Below are 23275 nucleotides of genomic sequence, written 5' to 3' on the forward strand. Positions count from 1 at the left end.
TTGGTGCGGGTGATGATCCGGGCGGCTGAGTTCTGAATGATCTGCAGTCTGTTGATGAGTTTGGTGGGGAGTCCGGTGAGGAGGGCGTTGCAGTAGTCTATGCGTGATGTGACAAATGAGTGAACTAGGATTTCAGTGCTGGATTGGGTCAGTGATGGGCGGAGTCTGGCGATGTTGCGGAGGTGGAAGAATGCAGTCCGGGTGATGTTGTGAATATGGGGTGCGAATGAGAGGGTGTTGTCCAGGGTGACGCCGAGGCTCTTGACTTTGGAGGAGAAGGGTACTGGGAATCCATCGATGATTATGAGTGGAGCTGGGGTGTGTTGTGATTTAGTGAGGGTGGATTTGGATCCGATGAGCAGGGCCTCGGTCTTGTTTCCATTGAGTTTCAGGAAGTTCCTGCTCAACCAGCTCCGGATCTCTTCCAGGCACGTGATGAGGGAGGTGGGGGGGATGGCAGCGGTGGGTTTGGTGGAGATGTAGACCTGTGTGTCGTCAGCGTAGCAGTGAAAATGGACCCCATGGTGACGGAGGAGTGTGCCCAGCGGGAGGAGGTAAGTGGTGAAGAGGAGTGGACCCAAGACTGACCCCTGGGGGACACCCAGTGAGACACCTGAACACCCAGACTTGTGGTTGCTTAGTTGAACAAATTGTTGACGGCCGGTGAGGTAGGATGTAAACCAGGAGAGTGCAGCACCAGTGATCCCAATACCAGCAAGGCGGTCCAGGAGCAGAGGGTGGGAGATGGTGTCGAATGCTGCGCTGAGATCGAGGAGGATGAGAATGGTGAGTAATCCAGAGTCGGCTGCAAGGAGGAGGTCGTTGGTGATTTTGACTAGGGCTGTTTCAGTGCTGTGTTTTGGACGGAAGCCAGATTGGAACGGTTCATGGAGATTGTTAATGTCGAGGTGGGACTGTAGTTGTGCGGCAACCACCCTTTCAAGTGTTTTGGAGATGAAAGGGAGATTGGAGATGGGCCGGTAATGGTTAAGGTCAGTTGGGTCAGCACCAGATTTTTTCAGGATGTGAGTGATGGCAGCCAGCTTGAGAGTGGGGGGTACAGTACCAGTAGTGAGGGAGGAGTTAATTATGTTGGTGATCATGGGGGAGATGGACGGAAGACATGCTTTGACAAGGGAGGTGGGAAGAGGATCGAGCTGACAGGTGGTGGTTTTGGCTTTGCGGATGAGTTCTGAAACGGTCTGTTCTGTTACTAGGGTGAAGTCAGAGAGGCTGATGAGAGGTTGGCCAGAGGTGATCATCCAGGGTGGGTCATCAGAGGGGGTGCGAGATCCGTTGACAGCAGACTCCGTTCTTCAATGACACCCTGATTACCACATACAAATAAAAACAGAAATACAAATGTACAATAGATATAAACAGTCGGTCAAACAACCAGAATGACATTTTAATAAATATAAATAATGCAATGGGACAATTAAGAAAGCTATTTAAAACACAAACAATCCTTATGTAACGCGACTACAATCATGCCCTTAAGGTCATCTTCAGGTTGGGGGAATATTATTATTACTGGATTAAGTGCAAACCCATGTTTTGTGTCAGCAGATTGTCTGTAGTACGCCTGTTGATATGCAGGAATGCAGGACTGCATATCAAACCCTCGCAGACCGCGAGGACTTCGTGATTACAGGTAAAGAGAGTTAGTTATTATGTGTACGCAATCCTTTTGATATGTATTTAGGCCTAAATAGGCAGAAGGGATACGATAGTAGTAACATCATTTATTTTTTAAAGTAGCCTACGCCTATTGTAGTTTGGTGTGGATAGGCCAAAGGACGACCAGGAGTTGGTTGGTTGTCGTTGTATTTACAATGAATTTATTATAAAAATGTAAAGGCTACGATACATACAAATAATATTAAAAAGGAGCTACTAATCACGGTTCTGCTCATGTCTGAAACCTCTTCGATCCTCTTCGATTTCCAAGGGGATAAGGCCTTGATAACTCCAGCTGGCAGTCGGATAGACCTCACTCTGAACTCAAGATGTCTTAACGAACAGAGAAACCCCATTCAATTCGATCAGCAATTACATTCCGAGTCATTTTTACTTTGAGCATGGTGAGGTTTTATGTGTTTTTATTGTTCTGCATGTCATGTGTAAAGGCCGCATGATATTCACTTCTGGCTATAGGCTTCAATTCAACACAGACATAAAAAGCCAAATTACACAAATGTTGTATTCAACAATTACTAATAACTAATAATAACACTGTTTCTGACAACGTTATAATAAGGTGACAATATTGAACTAATGAATGAAAATAAGAAACACTTTCTAGTGTTTTCACATTCTAGACAACAATGGAGGAAAAAACGGTTTTCCACCAAACATTTTGACGATAATAATGGTGAAAGATCCAGGTTATGGACATCGTGTTGTGACTCCAATCTGGCCGAATGTTAAATAAAAATAACTATATTATAGCCTATGTAATTTATTTCTATTGTAGGCCTACTATCAATTCCCAACAAACATTTGAAAAAAAAAACTGGCCGCAGGACAGCTGTCTGAGCGACCGGTCAGGACGAGACCCGTTTTCCATAAACTCCAATTTGGCAGTTTGTTGAATAAGAATTACTACGTAGGCCTCCATGGGCCCCTGACGGCGTCTGGGCCCCAGTGCACCGGTTGCACCGTCGATATTTGAGTGAGTGTGTGTGTGTGTGTGTGTGTGTGTGTGTGTGTGTGTGTGTGTGTGTGTGTGTGTGTGTGTGTGTGTGTGTGTGTGTGTGTGTGTGTGTGTGTGTGTGTGTGTGTGTGTGAGTGAGTGAGTGAGTGAGTGAGTGAGTGAGTGAGTGAGTGAGTGAGTGAGTGAGTGTGTGTGTGTGTGTGTGTGTGTGTGTGTGTGAGTGAGTGAGTGAGTGAGTGAGTGAGTGAGTGAGTGAGTGAGTGAGAGAGCAGGCTGTAAAACAGTCTAGCTGCTAATGTCCACATTAATTGATAAAATAACAGGGGATGGGAAGGGGGGATGGCTGTTTCAGAAATCAATGATTTGATCATTTTAATTCCAAAGGGGGATGCCATCCCCCCTCATCTCGAGAGCTGGCTATTACGTAGCCCTCTTCTATTGTTGATTGGCTGGTAAGTGGCAGGCTCGACTCAGGCCTCCGAGGCAGCAGGAGATGCGCTTGATGAATCCTGCCGGTTCCATAGCGAGAGCGCCGCTACTGCAGATTAATCTAATAATGGTCACTGGAATTTTACTGGGGTATTGGAGACTTTTACTGGGGCACGTGCCCCAGTAAAAAGGGATTCACGATGCCTCTGTATATGTGTGTGTGTATATATATATATATATAAAAAATATAAAAAATAAGTGTGTGTGTGTGTGTGTATATATGTGTAAATATCTCTATCTCGCACAAAAACCAGTAGTAATGCCTTGTTGTCAATATCAGTATTGTCAACAAATCAGTCGACCCGTCAGCCTGTATGGCGTAACACGGTGACTCTGTAGCTCTCTCCAACAATTGCGGGGTTCTTTACCCAGGTAAACCCTTGGGCTGTCTTTGATTTAGTGGAGATGGCAGAGTGGCAATGTTTGTCGTTTTTAACCTCTACAAACTCATACAACCTTATATGGTGTTGCCCATTATGTGGAGGAGAAACCATTCATAACTGTTGTTAGCTTAAAACATGTCCTCAGAAGTAGCATAGACTAAAATAAGTTACACCAAACTGCAGCCTCTCCTAAAAGTTCACGCAAATGTCTTTGGCGGCTGGCAGGATCAGCTCTTCTCCTGTAGTGAAGGCTTTCTTAGACTTGGCAATGCGATGCACTACTTAGTATGAAGCTCTCAGTGCACTTGAATTTGTTGATGTGGGGGCCTTCACTAATTGCTTCTGTGCTTCATTTTCACTTTTTTTTAATCTTAAAAAAACGGCAGGTCTTGACTTTAATGCGGGTGCTGTGTCCCCAAGTGGCAAAGCAGTTTTGAAGGCTTCATTGACTCATTTGGGAGCCTGTCACCACATATTATGCAGAGGGGGTTCGAGCGTCTGAATCACCGGTCGCAATGAAGCCGTACTTAAGATAGGACTCCTGGAATTGACTTTTCCACAGTTTTCTTATTCAGTTTTTCTTTGTTTTTCATTTGAATCAGATTGTGGGCTTTATTTTTAGGCGCACACATTATCGCGTGTCGGAAATACATCGGGTGATTTTGAAAATAATGTCCAAAAAAGCCCTGCTCTAAACAATTCCTCTTTACAGCTTGCATTTTGAAATGGAACAGGTAAAAAACTGACGGACGTCTTGGTCACCATTTCTTATATTTGGTGTACTAGAATAATCTTTGTTGCTGATGAAGCAAAGAAATAAGGTGAGATAGTAAAGTCAGTCTTTTCCATGAAAAATGATTTCAATACAAAGTAATCCTAAATAGTTCCTAGTTCCACACTCCAGTACATTTACACGCTACTATCTGGCTAACCTTCAGTCTCTCTACTTACTATAAGGAATACATGCCCCCACTCACTCTTAAAGCACCTGAGCTCACATTTCTACTCAGATCTTTAGAGCCATGAGTGAAACCACGAATAACGTTACACATGAATCCACTGAAGTGTTAATGGTCACCCAAAAGCTTAACACTGATGTATTACATTGTTTATAGAATGGTGCGGAATTATATTAATGTGATAATATTTATTAAATTAAAAGTATTGATGGATATTATGTTGGCATGACAGGTTTAAAGATATGTCAAACAAATGAAGCAAGAAAGCAGCCTTCTCCATAAACCATTTTTATTTTGCCCCAAACAGACGTCTGAACTTTCCTGGGTCAGGATAATGTGACGGTCAAAACCCTGAGAGGTGGATTTTGGTTACATCCATGTTAACATTCACTATATATATACACGATATGACCCAATGCTAGCTGCCAATTGGGGAAAATTATTAAAGATTGTGCTAATCATTGTGGATTATCAAAAATGTCTAGATAAGCAAAAACAAAAACTTTCTTTGGCACAATGTCAACTTGTTTTACCAAGTCTGGAATCACAACCATACAAAAATAACTTTAAAACTATGTAAAAAAAATCCTATCCATATTTACATTTTGGGATTTTAGCAGACGCGTTCATTCAAAGCGACTAACAACCATTCATGCACACGGCGGAGTTAACCATGCAATGTTCCATCAGCTCATCAGGAGCAGCTAGGGTTAGGTGTTTCTCAGGGACACAGAAAAGGGTTCGAACTAGCAACCTTCTGTTTACAAGCCAACCTCCTATGTCTGGATATAGGAAAAGCTTAGTACACTTTATATTTGTATGTATGTATATGTACTAGCACAGGCAGGAGGTCCTATTCTAAACATGTGTTGAACAATTACGTACAAAGTCGACAGTAATAATTTTCTTTAAAAATACACTCAAAGTTAGAACTGAGCCCCACTAGCAGTAGGAGAAGAGATCAGACCAAGGGTGATGCATAAGGGATTGTCCCTCTTCTTCATGTTTTCGATCATTTCCTTACTTGCCTTCTCCCCTTTCCCGATAACCATGTCCATCAGACACCGTGCAGTGTCCGTTTTGATCTTCCCCTTCCCCATCACAAAGTCCTTGTCCTCAGTACTCAACAAATTCTGCTGCCAAAGGTCATCCAGGAGACCTTTGATAACTGGGATTGAAACTCTCTGCACAAATTCCGAATAGATCCTTCGAAGCTCCCCTGGAAGAGAAATCAAAAGGTAATTTAAAATGAAAATGAGCAAACACGATAGTTGATTAATTAAACCCGTCTTTATTGGGTTAAAGATAGAACCGTTTGTCGCACCAACTTGTTCACTCAAAAACTCTGAACACTCATGCCTATCATACAGAAAAATACAAACGGTTTGTCCCTTTTACATTAAGATAAACACAGCTTGCCTACCATAGTTTATAGTAACGTGGATTTGCGCTGATTCCATATACTTTAGTTTTTCCCTGACACTTCCTTGAAGCTAATAGATTTTTGTATAGGTTAGACTATTTTTCTATTTTCGCTTGCTAGGGCACACTTTAAAAATCATTAGCAATTAGCACAAATGTAGAAGGGAAACAAAATCTTAATCAAGGACATATAAGCTTGTTTTTTTCACCTCTCCTTTTTGAGAAAAAATATAATGATGGATAAATGGCTTAAAGAGGTTAATCCCAAACCCAGAGAGGCAAAAGAAAACTGCACTGGTCTTACACATGAAGCCCGGGCTGCTGTGGGAGCAGCTCCTCAGGTCATACTGGTATGATCACCAGTTCTGATGCTGCTGTCGCTCTACTGGTGCTCCTCAGGTCATACTGGTATGATCACCAGTTCTGATGCTGCTGTAGCTCTACTGGTGCTCCTCAGGTCATACTGGTATGATCACCAGTTCTGGTGCTGCCACCAGTATGGACAGTGATGACGAAGCAGCCCAAGAGCCCCAGACCCCCGCCCCAGGGAAACACCAAATTGACAGGGAGGTTGGGGTCTATAACAACAACTATATTACTATGGGGTTCACTTACACTGGGAGTGAGGACTTCCCTCAGCCTCAGTGTGTCATATGTGCACAGGTTCTGTCTAATAACTGTTTGAAACCTTCTCTCAAGCAACAGGAGATTTTTGAGCCAACTTGAGACAACTTTCTAACCCCGACAGATAGTATTAGGAAGGCAGGGCTAGCGTCTTACATGGTCAGATATAGTCTGGCTAAGTCAGGCAAGCCTCAGGCGGAAAAAGATAATATTCACTATATATCCACATACAAGCCAGTGAATTCTATGCATTCAGAATTACAAACAAAATACATTCTGGTGAGCTGTCGGTGGAGCTGGGGTACACAGTAGGACGGAGAGTGTCCAAGGGGGTACATGACTTGATGATACATGACGTGAGTTTGGGAACCACTGAATTACTTATATTACTTATTACTTATATTGTTACTTAGATTATTATCAGTGAAATAAGGTCAAGAATCTTGGTTTCATTTGTTTTTTGATGGGAATAAGTTATTCTAGTTTTTATGTGTCCTGCAGACACCGTGAATAATAGATTGTTGTGGTCTGACATATAGTCGAATAGATTCCCTAGCATCAATTTGTGGCAAAATGGACAAGACATTGTCCAGATGTGCAGGGTGTGTATGTATGTTCATGACTGATCGTGAATATTTAATATAATTACATAAAAAATGGGTCTGGATTAGTTCAGATTGACCATATTGATCAGTTACATAACTGCAGCTGTAACATTAACTCAACTCACGTTCTGCCTGTGTTGCCCTGGAGGGAGCTGGAGGGCTGGATGTGGTGCTGGATGTTGGATGTCCTGCAGCCTGTGTTGCCCTGGAGGGAGCTGGAGGGCTGGATGTGGTGCTGGATGTTGGATGTCCTGCAGCCTGTGTTGCCCTGGAGGGAGCTGGAGGCCTGGATGTGGTGCTGGATGTTGGATGTCCTGCAGCCTGTGTTGCCCTGGAGGGAGCTGGAGGGCTGGATGTGGTGCTGGATGTTGGATGTCCTGCAGCCTGTGTTGCCCTGGAGGGAGCTGGAGGGCTGGATGTGGTGCTGGATGTTGGATGTCCTGCAGCCTGTGTTGCCCTGGAGGGAGCTGGAGGGCTGGATGTGGTGCTGGATGTTGCTTGGCCTGCAGGCTGTGATTCACTGGAGGGAGCTGGAGGGCTGGATCTTGTGCTGCTGGGTGGGGCACCAGATATGGAGCAGGCACCTAGCCTCTAGCCACATAAACAGAATATTGACGTTAGGCTCCACAACGTCCGAAATGGTTAGCTTTTGTAACAGCCACTGCACCGTATAAATTATCGTATAAATCCGGTGTAAAATGGATCTTGGATATGTTAGGTATGATAACGAGTTGGAATGTTCATTTGGGAGCAAAAAATCATTCAGTTGGCTGTTTTTAGCATTTCTACCAAAACGCTATAAACTAGGAACGATAGGGGCATGTCTCATGGTAAAAAACTCAATCGCTATTTTAAACCACTTACAAGGCTAGGTGAAGCCCGACACATGAGTAGATTGGCGAACACAGAGCTTGCGTGTTGTTCACGGATGTCACAAGCTCTGTGTTCGCCATTCTACCTATCGAGTCTTAAAAACAAGATGGCGTCAAAGGCTTTTTTAATAAACAATCTGTACAATCAATGCCTCGTGTTTTATATGTTAAGACCCTTATTATACTACCAAAGAAGTGTCGGGCTACTTCTAGCCATGTAATTGGTTTAGAATAGCGTTTTAGTTTTTACCTTGAGGCATGCCCCTAGCGTTCAAGTTTAAGAATGCATCTACATGCGCCCTTTTGCTTTCCCAAATGAACATTCCAACTTGTTATCATACTAAACATGTCCCAGATCCATTTTACACCGAAATTTCTCCTTTAAGATAGATTGAAAGATACAAGTGTGTTGATTTGAAAAAGAATAATAAAGCCTAAGAAGAACAAAAGTTGAGCGCTACACTCACCTAATAATGACAATATAGAAGTGGATTATCATTTACACAGATAGCTACCCAAAATAGATGGCTGTACGTACATGCTCCAGAGAGAGGCGAGGTGAAGATCGGAGATCAGATGTCCCTTCTCCAGCAGCTGGGGACATCGGCAGAGCATCCAAGAATGTTATCGAGTAGACAAAGTTTGACAATTACAAGCAAAAACATGTAGCTGTAGCATGTAGCTAGCCACAACAAATGAAAGCTTTGCTTTCCTCATCTCTTCTCTGTTTTCTTAATTGCGCACCTGAAGGCTTGAACCTTTTATTGTGGAAACCTTTGTGAACTCTGATCAGTCTGATCGTTTTTTTCCCTGTGCATAAAAGATCAAATATGTGCAACTTTTGGCGGTGGTCCCAGGGCAGCCCCGCTCGTCGGCTGATTCAACGTGCCCAATAATCCTACTATCCGATTGAAACACCAACAATGATCCAAAGAACACAACACCACGAAGAAAAAGTGTACCTCTCTGTCTGCTGTTGGCCACCTCGTCGCTCAAATCATCTACAGTAGGATTTGTCATAGAAAGTGTCATGAGGCATGTGTCATACGATGCAAACCACAAAACAAATTCAAATTGTGTACATTGCTTACGTTCTTTGATTGTAGCAGACCACAAAGGTTTGTCACAGTCCGAGTCCATGAGAAACAATCTGAAAGGAGGACGCCCATCGAAGTGTGCTTCAGAAAAGCCCTTCAGCGCTAAATCCTTTGTGGTGAATTCTAGTTTCTGTTTGCACACACGAACACACACACACACACACACACACACACACACACGCACACACACACACACACACACACACACACACACACACACACACACACACACACACACAGACAGAGATAGAGACAATACTTTCTCTTTCTGGATTGCACAAAACCTTTCATTGCAGGATTAATTACATGTAAATTAGAATTATTGGCAGCACAACACATACCGAAGGTTCAACTTTCCTTTCTGGCTGGCTTCTGAGGTGGTAGTAATTCCCGGCCACCAGCCGGGAATTACAGGTGGCCGGTTTATCAATCCTGATGCATTTCTTCCTGTATTTGTTCACCTGTTCTTCAATAGCCTGCACAGACAGGAACAGGAGGGGCCGGACCAAATGGTCAGAGATGGAGAGAGGGAGGAAGAGTGAGAGGGAGGTATTAATTGGGTGATAGTTATTTTCAAGATGGCAGATCACTGAAACAGAAAGACCGATGAGCCCTCAAGAGAGGATGTTAAACTGAATTATCTAGCCACGCCTAGTGCAGTCTAGCCTAGCCCAGCCCATCTTAGCCCATTTCAGGCTAGCCCAGTCCAGAAAAGCGCATTCTAGGCTAGCCCAGACCAGTCTATTTTAATCTCTCCAAAGTTCTCCCTCCCCTAGTTTAGCACAGTTATCCCAGCTTGGTCTAGCACAGCTTAGCTCTTCCTAGCCTAGCCCAGGTTAGTCTAGTCTGTCCGTCTATCCATGAATCTGTTTACCAACACACAGGACTCTCGTTCTATTACTTAATCGTTGACCATTGTTCTTCGTCACCTTCAACTCAGATCTGCTGTTCGAGCCCAAATACACTTGAAAGATGAAGTCTTTTTTGTTCTGCTCCTTGTAGATCAGCACCATCGCGTGGCGCTTCACCCTCCATTGATAAATGATCCTCCGAATGAGACCCAGGAGAGACAGCGAGGACACGCGCCATTTAACATGGCTGGCCGTGAAGCCCACCGTCGACTCAGGGTTGGGATGGTGATCCTTTATGTGCAGAACATTGAAGCTCAGATCACGCACAGGCTCTGTTGAAATGTGAACAATACTTTATACGAGCCCTTTGGGAAAGATAATAGCCAGTATGTACCAAACCAAGAAATAACCAAAATGATTGGTCAACAAAACACTGCCAAAGCTGCCATGCACACAGAGATTCTTAGAGTATTCAGCCTATGAATCCCCCCTCTTCACAGTCAGAGTGTGTTCTTACCAGCAAGGCACAGAGAGTGTGGGAAATGGATAAACTTGAGCACAGATGGATCATCCACATCCACATCATAAATCGATCCAGCAGGTCTCCAGGAGTCTTGGAGGAACTCAGAGAATTGGAACCAGGACAGGACCGAGTAGCGGACCAGAGCCTGCTCCGACACTTCAAACACCAGACCTGTAGCCGAACACTCATAGGCCCCTTCGCCTTCCAGCTGTACCCTAACACACACACACACACACACACACACACACACACACACACACACACACACACACACACACACACACACACACACACACACACACACACACACACACACACACACACACACACACACACACACACATTACAACAGAATATGTTTGTGGTTGGGACCATGTTAATCTGATAGCCCCATGGGACTGGTGTCAGGACTGAATGTCACTCACTCAAAGCTCCACTTAGAAATCTCTCTTGGTGTAACCTTCTCGTACTCAGGACTCTGTAAAAAGTAGAAGCAAACAACAATAAAGAGCAATACTGAATTTATGTAATGTACATTTAACGTAAAGGAATATATTTTGTTGAAATTCACCTGCTGAGCTGCTTTACATTTTTCACAATATGACTTGAAGTGCATCTCCTCTGTCAGGATAAATATTTATTGTCAGCAACAAAACCGACAGCATGTCCAGTGTAAGAGTAATGTGTACATTAAGCCCTCCAAAGTCATTGAGACTCAGAGCTCAATGGAAGAGTGACACTGCTCACCTTCATCATCTTCATCATCTTCATCAATCTCAGCACTGGCGTCTGGAAAAAAGACAAAACAAGAAGGGAGGGTGAGAGGGAGGTTTGGAGAAGCCTGGAGGTATGTAGCGTGAGTGAAGAACCAGAAGAACCACGACCCTTACGCCTCGTGCCCACTGCACCGTCAGTCAACGGACGTGGGAAGGCGTGGCTGACGGATGGGGGAGTAGTCTTTGCAGAGGCAACCGTCAGCCAATCAAATCGCTTCGCCGGGTTCTTCCCGCTTCTTCCTGCTTGTTGCGAGGCAAGATGACCCGCTTTCCCGCTTTCCAGTATCGTCAGAGCCCGAGTCGCGTCACAGTGCTTAAATTTGCATACGCGATCTGATTGGATGACGGATCCGTCGCGGCCGAAAAAGTTGAACATTTTTCAACTTTTTGACGGTGGCGAACGCTCCAAGTCAACGGACGGATCCACAATGCATTGCGCGACCGTCCCCATTCAAAGTCAATGGGCAACGGACAACTGACGGAGGTAGTGGGCACGGGGCGTTACCAGAATCAGAACTGTCCTCCTCTTCATACCTGTCCATCAAAAACATGCTTGCTGTGTCTTCGGTGAGACTCGTCCCTGTGAAAGGGGGATCAATCAAACTCTGAAATGTCTGAAAGCACCTCCTCAACCAATCACGGGGAGTTTAGTTGAAACCTCAAACCATGGCTTATTTCCATATATATATACCTACATGACACCTTTCCAATCTTGATAGTGAATCTGCAACCACAAGAAACTTTTCAGTTAGCGGTTATTGTTTTAGTTTAGTTAATAGTTTCTGGAAGTCATTGTTTGTTACTTAGCCGTGATGGTGATTGGTTTTATATTCAGTATTGGCCTAAATCAAAGGACAGTACAGTAGAAACCCTAAGAACTTTATAGACACACACTGTTGTGTGTGTAGAGCAACTTCCCCTATGCGTTCACTATCGAGGCAAACAGCGGATCAGAGAAGTCATTTGAAGCATGCACGGGCAACAGCGGAACACACGGCATGCATCACATTAGAAATGTATTTGATGCAGCATCAAGCCAGCAAACCATTCATTACATCAATGTCACCTAACACTCTGACTGGTGGCAGCCAACTATTACACACAACACTGCCAACACACTACTTGGCACATGCACATTTTGTGGGTGTGTGTGCGTGTCGGGGTGGGGGGGGGGGAAACCCTCCAAAGCTTGACACTGCAAGGGCACTGTCACGTTAAAATTGTACCGGGGGCGAAAATTGTACCGGCCATGCATAGATAGAGATTACATATTTCTTGTCTCATCACATGCTATGAAAGCAGAATATTGTTATGGTTCTTGCAATTGCTATTGAACTAACATATTCAGTCCAATGGCAAAAGCTTCCTCCAGATCGAGCAACCACCAAGTCTTCAAAGTAAGACGCCGTAATATTGTTTGAGTCCTCATATAATGGTTTAATCTGTGTTTCCTTCATAGGAGATTACCAGCAGAGTTATTGTGGATTTTATGTTCAAGTATTTGGATGACGCCTAGTGGATAAACTTGATCTAAAACTATTTACGTCCAAACAAGCGGCGACTATAAATCCCGTGGCCGTGTGCGGACAGCCTGCATATTTTACTAGCAGCGCACCGCGGCCATGTAGCGCCCGCTACGGAGGGTGACGGGCGGAATGTGTCTCTGCTTCTCTGCTCGATGAAAGAGAGAAGGATGGCTGTTCCATCCAGTCCTGCCTGAAGTCTGCTACTACCACCTGATTTCTGGAAGGTAGTGTTACGTATTTTAAGAACCCAAGCTGTATTTCCCTCACTTAACCACTAGGAAGTAGGACCAAACATATAAGCCGTAAATACTATACATAGCCACAAGGGGAGCAGGACCTTACTGAAGGCTGCAACTTTAGCCACAGAAGGCAGCACCACAGACAAGGCGAGGAAGCCGAGGGTTACACCGGCTCCTCCCACTGCTTCCGGGTCTTGCCGACCAGACGATAACACCAGGAACACGGGGGAGAGATCTTCAGATTTCTCTCGGCAGCCCATAGGACAGGGTTAGGTCTATTGGTCAGCTAGGAGAACGCTCGCACGTGCTTAGACACATTTTCAATCTCTTTGCTTCAGAGTCTCAGTTTACCATACCGAAAATACGAGATACCAAATCAACTCTCTTAAAAGCTATTCCTTTGGATTCAACCACTTTCCCTGAAGAACTCAGCAGTAGTAAAGTCTATGTGCTAAACACTGCATGAGCTTGGTGTCTGGTTGAGCCACTTGTCCAAGTAGCACATCGTAGTGAGCTAGATTGCTATTGACTTATCATATCAACACATTAGGCCTCTACTGTATTTTCGTGAGTTTCCCTGAAGTTAGGGGGTAAGGCCATATGAAGCCATCGACATGGGACCAACGCAAGGGACCATTATGCCGCTTTTCCACTGCATGGTACCAGCTCGACATGACTCGACTCAACTCAGCTCGCATTTTTTGCGTTTCCACCTTGAAAACATGGTATCTGGTACCTGAAGTGGCTGCTTTTTTTTTAGTATTGCCTCGCTCTAGGTTCCAAGCGAGCTGAGCCGATGCTAAAAGGTGACGTCGGCAGACGGCCGGCCACTGATTGGCCAGAGAGTGTGACGAAGTCACGAGAGCGACATGGCAACCATGCTGGTAAGAGCCATAGCAGCGCCGCAGCCAACATATTCCACTTCTTCAACTTCTTCAACATGCCAGCTAATAATAGTAATGTTATCGATGTCCTCCATTGTTGTAATGTGGGTTCTGTCCATGTGTGGGTTGCGTAGGTGTTGTTTGCGTCGCGTACAAAAATACGTCACGGCCCTTTCGCGCAGCCGACCCCGCCCACGTCCAGGAGGTACTATTTGCGGTGGAAAACGACCCGTGCTGCTACCGTGTCGAGTCGTGTCGAGTCGAGTCAAGTCGATTCGAGCTACATGTGCGGTGGAAAAGCGGCATTAGTGTAAATTAAACTCTGAATATCTCTGGGTTTGAACATTGTTCAAACCCACATTGTTCGACAACCACTCGATTAATTAACAATTATTCGACAACCACTCGATTAATTCAGAGCGTACTTTCACATTTTGATTATGAAAGTACACAACTCAACAGAATATATTGCATAGTATATTCAATGCGTAAATGTTACATATAAGGCCTTTAATATATGAGGGATGGGTTTCATGCTTATGTTTCCTAGGATGGGTTTCCTATGAATGTCGGATTGCATCATAGACCAGGAGGGTTTTTAGTTGAACAGACAGTTAAGACTGCTTCATTGTGCTGCTTTGACATCAGTCTTCTGTATTATAATATGAAATTATGTACGCTTTATTTATTTTGTCCTAAAACCATACACACACACACACACACACACACACACACACACACACACACACACACACACACACACACACACACACACACACACACACACACACACACACACACACACACACACACACACACACACACACACACACACACACACGTTAGTGTCCTACGAGTACCCTGGAGCACTCGTTAGCTACGCTTTCGGGAAACGGGGCCCCGATCTTTGCTCTGCGTAACATCATAGAACAGTGCTTGAAATGGAACGCACCCCTCTTCATCAACTTCAGGAAGGCTTTTGACAGTGTCCACCGAAACACCCTCTGGAAGATACTGCACTCCTATGGAATACCATCTAAGATCATCTCAATCATAAAAACATTCTATGAACATTTTGAGTGTAGTGTCATCATGGGAAATGACCTCTCGGAGTGGTTTTCCGTGCAGTCCGGAGTGAGACAGGGTGCATCATCTCCCCTATCCTCTTCCTGGTCGCCATAGACTGGATCACAACCAACACCACAGCAGACAGACCCAGAGGCATCCAGTGGACTCTGTTCTCCCAGCTGGAAGATCTTGACTTCGCTGATGATCTTGCTCTCCTATCAACTAACCAGTACAACATACAGGCTAAAACTGATAGGCTGAACAACTTTGCCAGACAAGTTGGGCTCAGTATCAACACTTCCAAAACACAAGTGATGTGTGTCAACTCCAGCCCCACAGCACCCATCCTTGTTAATGAGGAAGCACTTGAGTTTGTGGAAGATTTTACCTATCTAGGCAGTCTAATCAGCAAGGACAGCGGGGCATCAAAAGACATCAATGCAAGGCTGGGAAAGGCTCAGGGTGCCTTCTCCCAACTCCGTCCCATCTGGAGATCAAAACAATACAGCCTTAAAACAAAGATGCTCCTATTCAACAGCAATGTAAAGTCTGTTCTGCTGTACGGTTCAGAGAGCTGGCGTGTGGTCAAAACAGACATGAGGAGAATGGAAGTGTTCCATAATGGATGCCTCCGACGAATATTCCAAATCTTTTGGACTAATAAGATCTCCAACAATGACGCCTGAGATGGCTAGGACATGTGTTGAGGATGGAGCAGGGCCACGTCACAAAGGTCGCCTTAAGATGGACCTTCACCACCACCTATCCCATAACCCCGGAGGGTCGTTGGGGCACCACAGACGCTCTGTTGACCAGCTCTCTCCATCCCTCTCTGTCCTCGGCAGCTCTCATTGCCTCACTGATTTTCAAGTGAGTCCATTCTCTGATGTTATCTTCCCATCTCATCTTTTGTCTCCCTCGTCTCCTTCCACCTTGTACGGTTCCTTGCAAGATGGTCTTTGCAAGGCCTGAGGATCTGGTGATGTGTCCGTACCACCTCAGTTTCCGTTTTTTAACAGTGGTAAGCAGGTCATCTTGTGAGCCGATGGCTTGGTTGATCTTTTGCCGAACTTCCTCGTTTGTGACATGTTGGGTGTAGGAGATCCCCATGAGTCTCCTGTAGCATCTCATCTCCATGCTCTGTATTCTCTTCTGTAGCTCAGCTGTAAGGGTCCAAGTTTCGCAAGCATACAGGAAGATTGAGTTGACAAGTGATCGCAGTAGTCTCACCTTTGATGCCAGACTGATGTTTTTGTCTTTCCATATGGGCTGGAGTTTTGCCAGCGCAGCAGTTGTTTGGGCAATTCTGGCAAGGACTTCCTGCTTCATCGGACACGATTGCTCCCAGATATTTGAAGCTGGACACTGTGTCCAGTGCTTGTCCGTTGACTTTGATCTCTCTGAGAGGATGCCCCTGTTGTTGTTGGTCATCATTTTGGTTTTCTCAGCATGGATTTCCATTCCATAGGCTTGGGAAGTAGTGTCAAGCCTTTCAACAAGGCTGGCAAGTTCTTTTTCTTCTCCAGCTAGCCCATCAATGTCATCTGCAAAACGGAGGTTGGTAATCGGTCTGCCTCCTATGCTGACCGTTCCTTCATGATCTGCCAGGGCATCCGTCATGATACGCTCCAGAAAAAGATTAAAGAGAATAGGGGAGAGAGGGCATCCTTGGCGCACTCCAGTTGTTGTCCTGAACCAGTCTCCGATAGCTCCATTGTAGAGAACTGCGCTGGTAGCTTTGTTGTACAGGTGTTGTATGACTCTGACAAGGTTAGGGCTGATGTTATATTTCCTCATGGTTGCCCACAGTGCCGCATGCCATACCCGGTCGAAGGCTTTCTTGAAGTCTACAAACACGTGGTAAAGGTGTTGTTGATGCTGCAGATATCTCTCACAGATAATTCTGAGGTTGAATATCTGTTCTGTGGTGCTCCACCCTGCCCTAAATCCAGCCTGTTCTTCAGCTATGATCAGTTCTGCTTGAGGTTTTAACCTATTCAGTATTATTTTCAGCAGGACTTTGCTGGGATGGCTAATGAGACTGATGGTGCGGTGGTTTTGGCACAGTTGGAGATTGCCTTTCTTCGGAAGTGTGATGATGAGTGACTGGGTCCATGATGTAGGCCACTCACCACTTTGCCAGATTTTGTTGCACAGGATGGTGAGAGTGTCGATCATGGCTTCTCCCCCTGCTTGTACGAGCTCTGCTGTGATGCTGTCCACTCCGGCTGTCTTTCCTTTTTTCAGTGCTCGGACTGCCGTCTCCACTTCTTCACGGAGGATGGGGAGTTTTTCCTCTTCCTCAATGGATTGAGGACATGCCAGGACTGTGGGCTCTCCACCTGCCGTGTGGTTGTAGAGCTCAGAGCAGTATTCTGTCCACCGGTCCAGGATTTTCTGTTCGCTCTCTTCGCTTGTCACACAAGTCAAGCATTTCATTGGTGACCCAAGGTTTTTTCCTTAGGCGGAGTTTGCCAAGGATTTCAGTGGCTGTTTCGGTTATGACTGTGTTCAGCGTGGTGGTCATGTGGTTGACGACAACTTCTTCTGCACCTAGGATGAGCAGTTGTGCAAACCTTCCCCCTATCTTTGCCTTGAAGGCTTCTGCCACCTCAGGGTCTCGCAGTTTGTCCAGATCAAACTTCATTCTTGTGCACTGGGAGCTTTTGATCTTCTGTAAACGCAGGCGAAAGGCGAAAGGTGGACACCACCAGGCAAAAGAACACCTGGGAGGCCAAAAACCACCCGGCACAGAACTGTGACACAAGAGCTGGAACAGATGAACCTGTCATGGGGAGAGGCCCAACATGATGCCAGGGACCGAGTGAAATGGAGGGTGCTCATTGAAGCCTTATGTCCCATAGGGGACGAAGAGTAGTAGTAGTAGTAGTAGTAGGACTGCAAGCAGCCCCCGAGGTATTCACAGCCCGCCCACCGCCAACCCCAGCGACCGCCTTATCAAGGGATTCACGTCATGATCCTAGACGCAACTCTGCCTCCGATAGGGGCGGGGCTTTCTTCAGCACTGGCTCTTATTTTAGTCCCCAAATCAAACGTCTCACACACACACACACACACACACACACACACACACACACACACACACACACACACACACACACACACACACACACACACACACACACACACACACACACACACACACACACACACACAGACACACACACACACACACACGCTTAAAAGAAGATGCTGTTTATGTGTGATTCTGGCCCCTACAGGTGAAGAGGTGCATTATTCTTAATAGCAATTACTTTGATTGACACCGAAACTTCAGCAAAGTAGTTGCTGGAAAAACTTTACACACATAATGAGGGAACTTCATTAACATGTTAAACTCACTGATCCGAGCAGAAGTTGGGGTCAGACCCAGGGTCCAGCATAGGTCAGGGTGCCTCTCCGTCAGATAATCAACTATCAGGCGACTTCCTCTCTCCCCTTTCCTCATCACCGTATCAATGAGACAACGTGCTCTGTCTTTACTGGTCATCTTCTCCTCTACAGTCTTCATGTCGTCGTCATTCAACCCAACCATCTTCCTAAGGTAATGCAGGAGACCGATGACATCGTCGTCCGACAACCTGTCGATTAATTCAGAGCCAATCCTTCCAAGTTCTGAAAGACAAATCAAGAGAAATGGAAAATAATATTAAACAAAAAGTTACAACTATTCTCAGATGACCACTAGTGGTGGTAGTATTGGTTCAAGATGCTACAAAAACCAAAATGATTCCTCAACATCACCTAAACTTCTGTGTGTTCATCTTAATTCACAGCCTACATGAAGTACATATAGTGGACAATATCTAAGATTTTGGGTGACATTATACAATTGGCTGTCTGGTGCAGTGATCGTAATATTTGATGTTGTTTTGTAAGACAAGGAATCAGAATGTATAGTTAGTGTAGATTTATCTTAACACCAGCTGTTCTTAGATTGGACAGCTCTAAAGAGAGAGTAGAAAGAGCAGAAGAGAGCAAGGTTATGAAACTAAACAACTAAGAACTGTCCTCTCCCTCTTTGCTCCCTCGCTCCCTGCGTTTATAATAATAATAATAATAATAATAATAATAACAACAACAACAACTAGGACTGCAAGCAGCCCCCGAGGTATTCACAGCCCGCCCACCGCCAACCCCAGCGACCGCCTTATCAAGGGATTCACGTCATGATCCAAGACGCAACTCTGCCTCCGATAGGGGCGGGGCTTTCTTCAGCACTGCCTCTTATTTAGTCCCCAAATCAACCATCACACACACACACACACACACACACACACACACACACACACACACACACACACACACACACACACACACACACACACACACACACACACACACACACACACACACACACACACACACTTCAAAGAAGATGCTGTTTATGTGTGATTCTGGGCCCCTACAGGTGAAGAGGTGCATTATTCTTAACAGCAATTACTTTGATTGACACCGAAACTTCAGCAAAGTAGTTGCTGAAAGAACTTTACACACATAATGAGGGAACTTCATTAACATGTTAAACTCACTGATCCGAGCAGAAGTTGGGGTCAGACCCAGGGTCCAGCATAGGTCAGGGTGCCTCTCAATCAGATAATCAACCATCAGGCTACTCGCTCTCTCCCCTTTCCTCATCACCGTATCAATGAGACAATGTACTCTGTCTTTACTGGTCATCTTCTCCTCTACAGTCTTCATCTCCTGGTCATTCAACACATTCTTCTTCCTAAGGTAATGCAGGAGACCGATGACATCGTCGTCCGACAACCTGTCGATTAATTCAGAGCCAATCCTTCCAAGTTCTGAAAGACAAATCGAGAGAAATGGAAAATAATATTAAAACAAAACGTCACAACTATTCTCAGATGACCACTAGTGGTGGTAGTGTCGGTTCAAGATGCTACAAAAACCAAACTCATTTCTCAACATCACCTAAACTTCTGTGTGTTCATCTTAATTCACAGCCTACATGAAGTACATATAGTGGACAATATTTAAGGTTTTGGGAGACATTATACAATTGGCTGTCTGGTGCAGTTATCGTAATATTTGATGTTATTTTGTAAGACAAGGAATCAGAATGTATTGTTGGTGTAGATTTATCTTAACACCAGCTGTTCTTAGATTGGACAGTTCTAAAGAGAGAGTAGAAAGAGCAGAAGAGAGCAAGGTTATGAAACTAAACAACTAAGAACTGTCCTCTCCCTCTTTGCTCCCTCGCTCCCTGCGTTTATAATAATAATAATAATAATAATAATAACAACTAGGACTGCAAGCAGCCCCCGAGGTATTCACAGCCCGCCCACCGCCAACCCCAGCGACCGCCTTATCAAGGGATTCACGTCATGATCCTAGACGCAACTATGCCTCCGATAGGGGCGGGGCTTTCTTCAGCACTGGCCCTTATTTTAGTCCCCAAATCAAACGTCACACACACACACACACACACACACACACACACACACACACACACACACACACACACACACACACACACACACACACACACACACACACACACACACACACACACACACACACACACTTCAAAGAAGATGCTGTTTATGTGTGATTCTGGGCCCCTACAGGTGAAGAGGTGCATAATTCTTAACAGCAATTACTTTGATTGACACCGAAACTTCAGCAAAGTAGTTGCTGAAAGAACTTTACACACATAATGAGGGAACTTCATTAACATGTTAAACTCACTGATCCGAGCAGAAGTTGGGGTCAGACCCAGGGTCGGCCATAGTTCAGGGTGCCCCTCCTTCAGATAATCAACCATCAGCCTACTTTTTCTCTCCCCTTTCCTCATCACCGTATCAATGAGACAACGTGCTCTGTCTTTACTGGTCATCTTCCCCTCTACAGTCTTCTTCTCCTGGTCATTCAACACATCCATCTTCCGAAGGTAATACAGGAGACCGATGACATCGTCGTCCGACAACCTCTCGATTAATTCAGAGCGAATCCTTCCAAGTTCTGAAAGACAAATCAAGAGAAATGGAAAATAATATTAAACAAAACGTTACAAACATTCTCAGATGACCACTAGTGGTGGTAGTGTCGGTTCAAGATGCTACAAAAACCAAACTGATTCCTCAACATCACCTAAACTTCTGTGTGTTCATCTTAATTCACAGCCTACATGAAGTACATATAGTGGACAATATCTAAGATTTTGGGTGACATTATACAATTGGCTGTCTGGTGCAGTGATCGTAATATTTGATGTTGTTTTGTAAGACAAGGAATCAGAATGTATTGTTGGTGTAGATTTATCTTAATACCAGCTGTTCTTAGATTGGACAGCTCTAAAGAGAGAGTAGAAAGAGCAGAAGAGAGCAAGGTTATGAAACTAAACAACTAAGAACCGCCCTCTCCCTCTTTGCTCCCTCGCTCCCTGCGTTTATAATAATAATAATAATAATAATAATGATAACTAGGACTGCAAGCAGCCCCCGAGGTATTCACAGCCCGCCCACCGCCAACCCCAGCGACCGCCTTATCAAGGGATTCACGTCATGATCCTAGACGCAACTATGCCTCCGATAGGGGCGGGGCTTTCTTCAGCACTGGCTCTTATTTAGTCCCCAAATCAAATGTCACACACACACACACACACACACACACACACACACACACACACACACACACACACACACACACACACACACACACACACACACACACACACACACACACACACACACACACACACACTTCAAAGAAGATGCTGTTTATGTGTGATTCTGGGCCCCTACAGGTGAAGAGGTGCATTATTCTTAACAGCAATTACTTTGATTGACACCGAAACTTCAGCAAAGTAGTTGCTGAAAGAACTTTACACACATAATGAGGGAACTTCATTAACATGTTAAACTCACTGATCCGAGCAGAAGTTGGGGTCAGACCCAGGGTCCAGCATAGGTCAGGGTGCCTCTCAATCAGATAATCAACCATCAGGCTACTCGCTCTCTCCCCTTTCCTCATCACCGTATCAATGAGACAATGTACTCTGTCTTTACTGGTCATCTTCTCCTCTACAGTCTTCATCTCCTGGTCATTCAACACATTCTTCTTCCTAAGGTAATGCAGGAGACCGATGACATCGTCGTCCGACAACCTGTCGATTAATTCAGAGCCAATCCTTCCAAGTTCTGAAAGACAAATCGAGAGAAATGGAAAATAATATTAAAACAAAACGTCACAACTATTCTCAGATGACCACTAGTGGTGGTAGTGTCGGTTCAAGATGCTACAAAAACCAAACTCATTTCTCAACATCACCTAAACTTCTGTGTGTTCATCTTAATTCACAGCCTACATGAAGTACATATAGTGGACAATATTTAAGGTTTTGGGAGACATTATACAATTGGCTGTCTGGTGCAGTGATCGTAATATTTGATGTTATTTTGTAAGACAAGGAATCAGAATGTATTGTTGGTGTAGATTTATCTTAACACCAGCTGTTCTTAGATTGGACAGTTCTAAAGAGAGAGTAGAAAGAGCAGAAGAGAGCAAGGTTATGAAACTAAACAACTAAGAACCGCCCTCTCCCTCTTTGCTACCTCGCTCCCTGCGTTTATAATGATAATAATAATAATAATAACAACAACAACAACAACTAGGACTGCAAGCAGCCCCTGAGGTATTCACAGCCCGCCCACCGCCAACCCCAGCGACCGCCTTATCAAGGGATTCACGTCATGATCCTAGACGCAACTATGCCTCCGATAGGGGCGGGGCTTTCTTCAGCACTGGCCCTTATTTTAGTCCCCAAATCAAACGTCACACACACACACACACACACACACACACACACACACACACACACACACACACACACACACACACACACACACACACACACACACACACACACACACACACTTCAAAGAAGATGCTGTTTATGTGTGATTCTGGGCCCCTACAGGTGAAGAGGTGCATAATTCTTAACAGCAATTACTTTGATTGACACCGAAACTTCAGCAAAGTAGTTGCTGAAAGAACTTTACACACATAATGAGGGAACTTCATTAACATGTTAAACTCACTGATCCGAGCAGAAGTTGGGGTCAGACCCAGGGTCGGCCATAGTTCAGGGTGCCCCTCCTTCAGATAATCAACCATCAGCCTACTTTTTCTCTCCCCTTTCCTCATCACCGTATCAATGAGACAACGTGCTCTGTCTTTACTGGTCATCTTCCCCTCTACAGTCTTCTTCTCCTGGCCATTCAAAACATCCTTCTTCCAAAGGTAATACAGGAGATC

The 23275-nt window shown here is 44.8% G+C and overlaps 1 protein-coding gene across 1 annotated transcript in view; it reads right to left on the reverse strand.

Annotated features, from left to right (window-relative positions):
• Positions 1-23275, reverse strand: part of LOC132473959 (uncharacterized) — a 121269-nt gene that overhangs the window by 20225 nt on the left and 77769 nt on the right. Inside the window, exons 13-14 of the mRNA XM_060074360.1 lie at positions 8549-8604; positions 7264-7729 (exon numbers count right to left, since the gene is read on the reverse strand). Of these exons, the coding sequence (XP_059930343.1) occupies positions 7264-7729; positions 8549-8604 (522 nt within the window). The remainder of the gene's footprint in view (positions 1-7263; positions 7730-8548; positions 8605-23275) is intronic.

This window comes from Gadus macrocephalus, chromosome 16 (genome assembly GCF_031168955.1).
Source record: "Gadus macrocephalus chromosome 16, ASM3116895v1".
In the NCBI taxonomy this organism is placed as follows: Eukaryota; Metazoa; Chordata; class Actinopteri; order Gadiformes; family Gadidae; genus Gadus; species Gadus macrocephalus.